Source organism: Dermacentor variabilis, chromosome 2, assembly GCF_050947875.1.
Source record: "Dermacentor variabilis isolate Ectoservices chromosome 2, ASM5094787v1, whole genome shotgun sequence".
Taxonomy (NCBI): Eukaryota; Metazoa; Arthropoda; class Arachnida; order Ixodida; family Ixodidae; genus Dermacentor; species Dermacentor variabilis.
Window position 1 is genome coordinate 18880610 of NC_134569.1, and position 11931 is coordinate 18892540.

Genomic DNA, 11931 nt, shown 5'->3' on the forward strand with positions numbered 1-11931 from the left:
CTTAAACACGTTTTCAAATGGTAATACATATGACGACTACAATTTATAATTACTAGTTTCCTTGCGTCATCTCTAAGTAGTGTCACACACAGCAAGGGAAAAAAAAAGGAAAGAAACAACGGGAACAGTGGCACATTTTCAAGAGGCAACAACATTCCAGTGGCTCGCTGGCACCCGATGATGGGATCGAATTTGCCGCACAAGTAACACACTATTTGTTTTGAGAAACAAAAGAGACACCAGAATTTACTTTCTGCCATTTCTTCAAACAAATTTCACACCTCCACCGCTCTCATTCCTCCTCGAGCAACGCCAATGCAAGAACCGAAGTTCCCATCGCAAGTGTGATTTTCTCAAATTAAGCTTTGGATTGGATCCAAACATGCCCTTCCACAGCCGCCATTTGGATCCAATCCAATCCACCAAACGCGTCATGTGAAGCCGGTCTCGTAACAAGCGTATGATCGCTCCAAACTTCACAACTCCCATGGCGTTCAGCACCTAGCAGTTGACATGCTCATTTGCAAGACGATTGACAGGAGTGTGTTGTCATTTTGACGGCACGGAGTAGGCAAATCGCGCACGCCGGTAACTGAACGGACGCGCCGAACAACGATCTCAGATCGCACCCCAGATGTGCAGTCAAGCAACATAATTGGACCAATGCTCTCACCATCTGTTGTCCATATTCGAGCAAACCCATCGTACGAACCAGTGGCCAGCAGGGTGCCATCCGACTGTAAGTAACACAGAAAAGGCCAAATATTTTACCAAAGGTAGAGCAGAATGTCAGCCAGACACAAGACTTTTTTTTTATGCTAGATAGCCCCTGTTATATTACTTATGCTATGGTAAAAGATACAAGAAGTTTTCACGAGCTTATGATAGGTATGCATGCTGGACTAGAATTATTGCAATCAAGCGTTGTTTTACGAAATATGTGAGAGAAGGCCAAAATGAATGTACATCTGTAGTGTGCGCGGTACATGGTAGGATACATACATTCCAGTCAAGTGAGGTCACGTCTTTGTTGCTGGGCACCTCAGTGCCTCCTTTTTGTATGCAGTGCCGTAGCACAAGTTGGTTGGGACTTGGACTGTTGTCATTCATGTTCCAGATGCGAGCTGTCGAGTCCCCGGACCTGCACCAAACAGCATAACACAACCACAGCATTAGGAGTAGGACGCCGCAAGCAGGATAAGTCGTCAGCAGTTTCAGTACCCACGGCTGCCTCTCTTCGCCAAAGTCTGCAAGACACAGGATAGCCAACACTGCTAGCCTGCTCAATATCTACCAAAGTTTGATCAGCAGCATGCAGTGAATGATGGCACATACCCAGATGCCAAGAGATCAGACGTCGGATTCCATGCGCAGATGAACACTTCCGACTCATGACCTCGTAGTATCGTTGCCCGGCTGCTCGGAATTTCCACATTGCCATCCACTTCCATTGTCTCGTTATGATTTGTTCCTGAAAAGCCACACAATTTGTTTCACCACTATCGGCTGCAATAATCCATTCACACTGGAAACAAGAGCAGGAACATAATCTCGGAACAACACAGCTGTGATATCACATCTGCATGGAGATGATGCAAATAAATCACTAGGCACAACTGATATAACTTCACTAGAAACTCCATTTATAACTTTTAATGGCTAGCCCAAAATATTTTACACACAATATTGCAATTTAATACAACTTACTTAAAGTAAAAACAAGGTGTACATTACTTAGCATAAATCTATGTTTATCGAGCAGCTCCTGGCCAAGACAGCGTTTAGCAAAAAATACACCAAGTTCCTTGAATAATTGTTAAACAGAAAGCAAACACCCAAATCTTTCCAGCTTAACAATATATAATTCTGCAGCAATCATGCCAATGGCACCAATTTGATGTGGTTAATTATTTCATTCTAGTTTTGTATCTGCCCCATTTCAATTATCAGAGCATATTTATGGCACCATCAAGCTGGAAACCCCTTTCTGCCCGAAAAGTTTATTTTTTTGTTTTGTTTTCCTAATTATATGTGCAATTCATTGTAGAAAATTTTATAGAAATATTATGCTCCTGCATTGGTTCTTTGAAATTATATAGCAAAAGTTGTAACCCCACTAATATCTATGGTTCTACCCCTACAATTACAGATCCTGGCATTCACTAAGGTCTATGATCGTAATACTACATTGATTATAGGGTCTGTAAAGCCGAAAGTGAAGGCAACGGTTTTATGTGTAACAAAGATGACTGATATGTGCAGCATTTTATAGCTTTTCTTAAACATTAACGTTGAGTTGAAACAAGGTGTAAGGGTTTTGAAAGCATTGACTGCATGTTTTCATCTGTAATGAACATAACCTCTCACAAGGGGATGCACTACATTTGAAAACATTGTTTACACTTAGCAGGGTTTTTGCTTGTCTAAGAAACAGTGGATTCACTTTTTTTTTTCATATGCTGTAGTTTTTGTTTCCACAGGTAGCTATAGTACGGTGAACATTTTGCACTTACTGCTGCTTTATTCTTGCTTAAATTTCACAAGGTTGCAATCTATGGTCCAGATGACAAGTGGCACTGTTGCTTGCCTTGTTTGTAATGAAAAAAAAAAAAGAACTTTTCCTTTGTCTGCACCCCTTTGAATGTGTTACGTCCAACACATGGCTTGGAGATATAGTTTTTTCCAGTGTCTGCAGTACAGCAAAGCATGGCGTTCGTTATTTGTTTCCATTAATTGCAAAGGAAGAATGGGGCAAGCGATGTGGGAAATAAGAACGCACAGATAGAGGGAAATATTATTATTATTTTATTTTGCAAACTAGGCAAGTAACAGTGTAAAGTGCTGTATTGGACAATTCGAACCATAATATGTGATCTTGCTGCTAAGTGTGCTACGTGTGAGCAAGAATAAAGTGGCACTAAGCCCGAACTATTCTTTTTGATCTTCTAAGGGACAAATGCAGGTCACTGTACCAATGGAGCGGCAGCAAATCTACCCATGGGCAATGAGAGATGCTGTAAAGTAGATCTACAGATCTTTAGCATATGCAGAAATTTTAGTACATGGTCATTTTTGCACCTTGCCCAAGCTGGACTGTGCCTTCTGTTGGCCATGAATTTAACTTGCTGTATCAAGCTCAACAAAGCAGTGCCACAGCCCTTGACCACTACAGCACATGCAGCAGTCTTAGCATATCAGCAGAGTGTGACAACTCTCAGCATCAAAGATTGTTGCTTTTGAATAAACTACACCACACCACTCACCGCCAAAGTTGTGCGTCGTATCCTCGCCATTTGTGTTACTTGGCTCTGCCTTAACCACAGCATTCTTGTTGTTGTGGGCCTGCTGCTGCCGTGATGCCACCACGTCAGGCATGACGGCATCGATCAGTGACAGGGACTCTATCATACGCTCCGAGCCATCCTGGAAAAGAAAAGAGGATGAAAGGCAACTATCAGTAATTGTTTCAGATCAACATCCAGGTACCTTGACGAAAGCAGCATTTTGTTAATGCTACACCACAGCTAGGGGTATTGTGTAAGCGTAAACATGGCGATGGCGGGAAATGGAAATTCAAGACGATGAGCAAAATTGAGAACAAGGTAAAAGCGGGAGCCAATGTTTTGATAAGTGGACTTGTCTTTTTCAAGGCGACATATGCTTTCCTCAGCACAGTATATATAGTTAGGGTTCTTTTAACGGGGGAGGACGTAAGCCAGGTGGGCGAGGCAACAACCGAGAGTGTGTTAGCAGTGCGGGTGTAGAATTGAAAAGAAAGGTGTGTTATTCAGCGTCGGTGGAGGAATGTGACGTAGCGCCGTGTATCAGCTGGTTGACTGTCACTGTATGTTCCTTTTTTCGTGAAAGGGGCCTGGATAACGGGATGGAGCCGGGGGATTATCTGCTCCACTGGAGGTCGGGTGTTGCGTAAGGTGCTTGCGTAAGGTGTTTCATGAGTAAGCTGCACCAAGGAAAGGCAGTCTAACAGGTAACATTCCAAAACACGTACTCACAAGATAAAAGCACATGCAGCTAAAAACAATTGTGTGGCATATATTTTGTCAAGCGAAACAAAATGCTTCAGAAAAGAAAACGACAAGCACGCACAGTGCTACCTGCACCAAATGCCAGATGCAGTCTTCCACGTATTTGCTTTCACTTCAGCATTAACCATCCTTTTCGGCCACATGAGCAATCACGTTTTGCTAGGATAAACTGGTATTGCTAAAAGCACACTGCAACTTCTGATGTTGGCAAAGCACCAGGCAATTAACCTAACACATTGAACACCTTGGATTTTACATGTGGCAAACACAGTCTTATTTCGCTGCATGCATCCAGGTGAACTGGTACGATCGAAACAGTGACCTACCTCTCCAATGCTGATTTCAGCCTCTGTATACTGAAGACCCTTCTGAATAATGGACAGCAATGCTGCGGGCGGCACCAGAGCTCCATTGATGTTGGACTGACTGATGTGACTTTCAATGCCAAAGGTGTAGGCAGAGTGAAAAAAACCTGCACAAGAAAAATTCTTCGCATCTGAACCCGCTGCCGATGATGAGTGTTGCCCTTACCTGATTCTTGCAGATACCGGTAGACAAGAAAATTGACTTCATCGCTGCTAAAACTCATTTTTCGTCATGAACACTCATTGAGTGCCTTCTGAAAGCAAGCGAAAGGATGCTAAGAATATTTGTTGGTAGGGGATAAGAAGAACATGTAAATTTAGGAAACGTGTGGCTGACTATGCGCGATAAAAGAAGGCTGTGTTATGAACCAACATCAGCCAGACAATTACATCACAACAATGTCAAGGCGGAGGTGCGGGCCAGACACTAAACGCGCAAGACATCGAAGACCGACGCCAACCACGCTGCGCAAGAGTCGCACTGCACATCTAGGCCAAAACAATCAGACGTAGTTGATGCATCTGCAAAGCACGCGCCACAGTAAGCATCCGGTCACGGAGGCGCGCCGACTGCCGGTCGCGAACAGCGGCACGCGCCTTAGCGCGGCAAGGCAGCGATTACCTCCAAGAACAAACTGTCTTCAGCAAGGAAACACCAGCGGCACTCGGGGATCACAAACACCGAATGAGAAACCTGGCACAATGTTACGTGCTAGGCCTACTCACCCGTCAAACTCTGGTCAAACCGGGCAGAGTGCGAAAATGTGCCGCGAAGAGGACCGCGGAAATTGGCGCGCCGTAGCTACTGCTGTCTTCTGCCAGGCTACTTTTGTCGAGCTATGTGTACAACACTCCTGAAATGGGCTGCACGGCATCTATTAACGCACAAACCAAACTATCACCCATCGCCGACTGCAAAACGAAGTTGACGAAGTAGCAGCGGCCGCGAAAACTGAGGGCGACCCCTGTCGCCATCTGCGCGACACGGTGCCTGGCTAGCCACCGTAGCCTGGTGGCGCTGCCAGTCTGAGTTGCTTGAGACTTTGCCAACATATGCTCTTTAAAAAAGTTTATCTTGCCCCACAACGATAATCGTCATTTGCCTTGCTTGCGTTTCCTTTCTTGAAAACTCTGCACTCACTACTTTCTCTTGTCGATAATGCTAGGACACACCGATAACGCGCATACCGTTCGTGACGTACCTGGAAGTACCGCGCGCAGCGTTATTTTAAAGGAAAGGTGCGCAAGATAGATGACGATTATCGTTGTGTGACAAGATAAGCCCCAAAAGGGTACACACTTTTCAATGTGCCGATTGGCACATTCAAAGCCTTCAACCTCTTGATTAGACCACAAATAATCTTTCCCTAGAACTCATAAGACCCAGCACCATACTTGAAGCGCTTGTATTGAGCACCGATAAACCACAAGTGTCGTTGCATAATATAGGTAACATTGCCCATGTAATAACGATATTACAACCATTAATTGTTACAACGTTATACATTAGCCCCTGGGCCCCGATTTCTTAAATTCGATACTGAGTTTACTATATATATTTTGCACCATATAGAAATTATTACACGATTCTTTTGCTATATATACATGCAGCGGTGAACAACTTATTGAAAGGCGCTTGCAGGTCCTGCCTGCAGTGAGCAGTCGCACCTCCTAGAACTATTTCCAGGCGGCATGCATGCTAGGAGAGAGAGAGAAAGAGAAGTCGTAAGGGACAGGCACTAGGCAGGGAAGTTAACCAGGCTGAGCCCGGTACCCTGTAAAGACTTTAGTACCCTGTACTGCAAGGAAGGGGGAAAATGTGTTGAAAGAAGAGAAGGAAAAGAGAAGTTCACACTTAGCTCAGTTACATTGTAGGAAACTATATGGCTATGATAAGGCCAGTAAACCATAGAACTTTTTCTTTCTCTATGAGCAAACCACCAATATCCACAAGATGTCCCTCTTTGGTAACAACGTCCACGAGGGCATTTTTGCAAAGTCAAGGTTCCATTCATGTCCCAAAAAGAGTGTTGTGGATTACGTACATCCGTGAGCAAAAGTATACGGAACACGGGGCCACCGAAAAAACAATTCGTAATTAACGCGCACGAACGGAAACTGACGATAATAATAATAATAATATTTGGGATTTTACGTGCTAAAACCACTTTCTGATTACGAGGCACGCCGTAGTGGAGGACTCCGGAAATTTTGACCACCTGGGGTTCTTTAACGTGCACCTAAATCTAAGCACACGGGTGTTTTCGCATTTCGCCCCCATCGAAATGCGGCCGCCGTGGCCGGGATTCGATCCCGCGACCTCGATCGTGCTCAGCAGCCCAACACCATAGCCACTGAGCAACCACGGCGGGTGAAACTGACGAGTGCAACAGAAAATTCATAATGCCAAGTTTGAACTGCAGTTTTTAATCTTAAGTTGCATTCACAGACAGAGGAGAAAATGAATTTTATCGCGCACACGGGTGCACACAAGCTTCAACGTCCCGCACTTCGCGGCAGTCATGTCAAATGCGTACGTTGCGTGGACCGCGGCGTGGACATCCTACCAGGGGGGGGACACTTCCCGGTTCCGGTGGCACAGGAAATTGGCGCCATCTCTGTAATGGGCGACGCAAAAATCCGTTTCCCTTGCATGGCCTCGTCGATTGTCGCGCGCACGCGCGCCGATCCAGGTGGCCAAGCCCTTCCGCCCGCTCAACTCCTCTCCCTACGCCCTCTCTCGTAATACCACCTCAACTCCCTCACCTTCGACTGTCTACGCGCCCGCGCCGCCGTGCCATCCCCGCCGGCCCGGCTGCTGCTTAGTCCGCTACGTAACGCTTTATTTTTGTTATCTACTACCCGCCGTGGTTGCTCAGTGGCTATGATGTTGGGCTGCTGAGCACGAGGTCGCGGGATCGAATCCCGGCCACGGCGGCCGCATTTCGATGGGGGCGAAATCCGAAAGCACCCGTGTGCTTAGATTTAGGTGCACGTTAAAGAACCCCAGGTGGTCAAAATTTCCGGAGTCCTCAACTACGGCGTGCCTCATAATCAGAAAGTGGTTTTGGCACGTAAAACCCCAAATATTATTATTATTATTGTTATCTACTGTCATCGAGATGCGTGCGCTGCTGTGTGTTGACCGACGTGGCTAGTTTCGTCAATTCTGTGGTCCTCGGTAGCTGTGTGCTTGTGCTCCGCGATGTTTCACCCGTTTCACGACTCGTACCGCTCGTGCATCGTGCAGTGGTGCACAAATACCTCAAAAACAAGTCCTGCAAGGTTAATTGTTCCGGGTGCCTATAAAGACAACAGGTGAGCGCTCAGACCCAAGGACATCAGAAGGCGCATGTACACGAACACAGCCCTGTCCATTTGTGTACTCCATGAGGCTCCACTTGCCTCTTCCCGGTAGAGAAAGCTGACAAATAGATGTTCCTCCTCATTGTCACCTGGTCTAGCTATGTGACTTGCGTTTTTCTGTGCCAAGTCTCATTCTGCAACCGCGCCCTCAGTGCTTTTTCTGTGTATCGCGTTCTACAAACCAACTAACAGCTGAAAAATTACTGTTAGTGTTTGTGTACTATCTCAGTAACCCCCGATGGGAAAACCGCGCGAACAACCTTCATGTGTAGGCATGATACGCTTTTTTCCCTCTGGAAAGCATGAGCATTGCAAGTGTCCTACATGCAGATTTTTGCAGTTCGTGTTTATTATACATGTAAGGGAGAGCCCAGTAGGTACGACTTAGTGCCTTAATTAAGTGACGTAATTTTATTGCTAAGCATTACATTCGGGTAGAAAGAAAAGTCGTGTTGGCTTGTTTTACCTGGTCTTTGATTGAGGAATAAGCCTTTCTGCGAATGTTTTTATGTGCTGCTGCAAAAGCCGACTATCTTCTGTTACCCTTGCCACCGTTACTCAAGTTGTGGCCAAGTGCAAAATAATGTGATAATGTGTGTTTCAGTTTTTAGTACAATGTTATTTTTTTCTGCCATGTTTTTTTTCAATTTGTTCAGCAGTAATGAACATGTCAAGCATTTCATATACTTTCGTGCAGATTTTTAAGTAAGCTTTCTTTTGGTATGGCTCTCAATCAAACAATGTTAGCATTTTATTCTATCTTTCAGGTATTTTGCGTGTCATTGTTTTTGCCATTACTAGTGAGTTTTCCCTTTTTATAGTTGTCATGACTATGTCATACATGTCGTCCAATTTTGTGCAATATCTTAGTGCACATATCAGGAGCTCGTCTACATTTAGGTCTTGAGGACGTTATATAAAAATCTTGTTTTTATATGTGTGTACATGAAATGGCCTTCGCGTTTTCTAGCACTTTCTTTTGTTATTTCACCATCTGTGAACTTTTGTCTTTAGTACTCTTGCATATGTCATGCACCTCTCACTTTTGCTCATTTTTTGAGCGTGTATCACACCACGTTGTAAGAAAAATCTTTTTTCGGAAACGAAGTCAATAAAGCGAGGCTAAACATCTGTTGTGTTGGAAGTGGAATTTTTTTTTTATGTCCCGGCACATGCTGGTATAATATAAGTGTGGGCAAGACTGCGTGCGTGCCAACGCATAGCCCACGGCGCACCACGCGCCAGCTCGCAAGCAATGCCAATGCGCGGCGTAGCGCGCGCATTGCTTGCGAGCTGGCGCGTGGCGCGCGGTAACAAGCGCGCTATAAAAAAGAAAAAACGCGCCGCTTACGGTAAAAACAAAAAAAAGTGAGCGGCGCTCGCGGCATGGGAGAAAGGGGTAAAGGGAGTGGAGCGTGTCGGCATAATAAAAACAAAAAGGAAAGAAGAACGTTTGGGAGAGGAGGTGCCGCGCGGCTGCTGTTGCTGTTGCCATCACAACGTAAACAATCATATGCGCCGCCATTTTCCTTAATGCGTCGCCCATTGGTTAGGGCCGTAACTGAAGGGGACCTTGGCGCTAGCGTCGAAAGAGCGTCTGCTCGAAAATGGCCAATGGGATGTATACGGAGTGTCCCCCCCCTGATCCTACAGCCAGCATACTGGCATACCATAGGGCATACTTCTGAAATTTTTCAAGCAGTGGTCCAACTCGTTATCATCGCCCCTGACAGCCCCTGATAATGATTTTCAGACATTTGCCTTTCTGCGCTTCATTTTTCAGGGTGCTCAGCTAACATACACCTTTTTTCTTTTTTCGCCAGGAAAAAAAAACGTGTTGTGCAAAAATTAATTACTGAGTGATTTCACATGTTTAACTATAGGTAAAGCGCTGGACCTGCGTATTTCGGTGCACGCCACAGGCAAACGCCGTGAAGAGGTTAAGGTACGGCATCGTCAGAAACATCATTGACATGGATTGACGAGGTTACAGTGAACTAGAAGCAATTCTAGTACACTGCAACATAGAGTTTCCTACAAGAAAATTGCACTTTAACGAGGTCCATGGAGGAAGCAAAGTTAAAAGAGCATTACATCGCCCAGCCAGCCTTGGCAAGCGAACGCTCCGTGAAGCCAGGCCCTTTGCTCAGTGGTGGCCCAACAAGTGACCTCTTGCTTAGATATCACGGAGCAAGAATCGAGACGTTTGACTCTCAATAGCTATGCAAGTAGTTTTTACTCAGTGCGCGCTTGTTCGGCTGCCTTGCCGTGGCTCTGTCAAACGTTCTTAGAAGTATGTCTAAAAAAGTTGGCTCTGCCTGCAGAGCGGGAACCACGTGGGAACACTAAAACCAACGGCATGCCAACGGCGCAATTTGACATGCAATCACTTGTTGGGCCGATAGGTGTGACTTCAATCGCGTTGCGCGATGCTCCCTCTCAACATTTCCTTCCTCCATGATTGGGCCGATCCGAGGCAATCCACGCAGTTTGGCGGGCAAATTAAGTGGCTGGCAAATGCTTGTAGACGGTACAGCTCGTAAACCGCCTCTGTCTGCTTCTTTAAGCTGTTTTTATGTTCCAGACGCATATGCTAGTATTGGCTGCAGTTACTCTTACGATCATCATTATCATCATCAGCCTGGTTACGCCCACTGCAGGGCAAAGGACTTTCCCATATTTCTCCAACTACAACTACTCCGGTCATGTACTAATCGTGGCCATGTTGTCCCTGCAAACTTCTTAATCTCATCCGCCCACCTAACTTTATGCCGCCCCTGCTATGCTCCCCTTCCCTCGGAATCCAGTCCGTAACCCTAAATGACCATCGGTTATCTTCCCTCCTCAGTAATGTCCTGCCCATGCCCCCCCCCCCATTTCTTTTTCTTGATTTCAACTAAGACGTCATTAACTCGCGTTTGTTCCCTCGCCCAATCTGCTCTTTTCTTATCCCTTAACGTTACACCCATCATTCTTCTTTCCATAGCTCGCTGCATCGTCCTCAATTTAAGTAGAACCCTTTTCGTAAGCCTCCAGGTTTCTGCCCCGTATGCGAGTACTGGTAAGACACAGCTGTTATATACTTTTCTCTTGAGGGATAGTGGCAACCTGCTGTTCATGATCTGAGAATGCCTGCCATACGCAACCCAGCCCATTCTTATTCTTCTGATTATTTCAGTCTCATGAAAACGGATCCGCAGTCACTACCTGTCCTAAGTAGATGTATTCCCTTATTACTTCCAGTGCGTCGCTACCTATCATAAACAGCTGTTCTCTTCCGAGACTGTTAAACATTACTTTAGTTTTCTGCAGATTAATTTTTAGACCCATGCCTTCGGCTTTGCCTCTCCAGGTCAGTGAGCATGCATTGCAGTTGGTCCCCTGAGTTACTAAGCAAGGCAATATCAGCAAATCACAAGTTACTAAGGTATTCTCCAATAACTCTTATCCCCAATCCTTCCCAATCCAGGTCTCTGAACACCTCCTGTAAACGCGCTGTGAATAGCATTGGAGAGATCGTATCTCCCTGCCTGACGCCTTTCTTTATTAGGATTTTGTCGGTGGCTGTGGAGCCGCTATAGATATCTTTCAGTATTTTTACATACGGCTCGTCTACACCCTGATTCAATCTGCCCACCATCCTTCAACAAATCTGCCGTTACCTGATCCTCCCCAGCTGCCTTCCCCCTTTGCATAGCTCTCAAGGCTTTCTTTACTTCTTCCGGTGTTACTTGTGGGATTTCAAATTCCTCTAGACTGTTCTTTCTTCCATTATCGTCGTGGGTGCCACTGGTACTGTATCAATCTCTATAGAACTCCTCAGCCACGAACTATCTCATCCATATTAGCAATGATATTGCCGGCTTTGTCTCATACATCTGCATACGTATGTATGCAGATGTATGATCATATATATATATGTATATATATATATATATATATATATATATATATATATATATATATATATATATATATATATATATATATATATATATATATATATATATATATATATATATAATCAGATATACGTATAATCAGATGTATGCCGATGCATACAGATGCATCGGCATACATCTGATTCTTGCCTATTCCTAGTTTCTTCAATGCTTTTAGGCTTCCTCCGTTCCTGAGAGCATGTTCAATTCTAT

General features: G+C 45.0%; 1 protein-coding gene across 3 annotated transcripts in view; it reads right to left on the reverse strand.

Annotated features, from left to right (window-relative positions):
- ebi (transducin beta like ebi) overlaps positions 1-5380 on the reverse strand; it is a 46723-nt gene extending 41343 nt beyond the window's left edge. Inside the window, exons 1-7 of one of the 3 annotated variants that reach the window (XM_075679813.1) lie at positions 5138-5380; positions 4578-4662; positions 4373-4518; positions 3264-3423; positions 1336-1471; positions 1003-1141; positions 674-737 (exon numbers count right to left, since the gene is read on the reverse strand). In XM_075679813.1, coding sequence (XP_075535928.1) covers positions 674-737; positions 1003-1141; positions 1336-1471; positions 3264-3423; positions 4373-4518; positions 4578-4635 — 703 coding nt within the window. In that variant the 5' untranslated portion in view covers positions 4636-4662; positions 5138-5380. Of the gene's footprint in view, positions 1-673; positions 738-1002; positions 1142-1335; positions 1472-3263; positions 3424-4372; positions 4519-4577; positions 4666-4801; positions 4821-5137 lie in introns of those variants that run through there. The other 2 variants (XM_075679812.1, XM_075679814.1) reach the window with 2 other exon arrangements.
- Positions 5381-11931: the final 6551 nt, after the last annotated feature.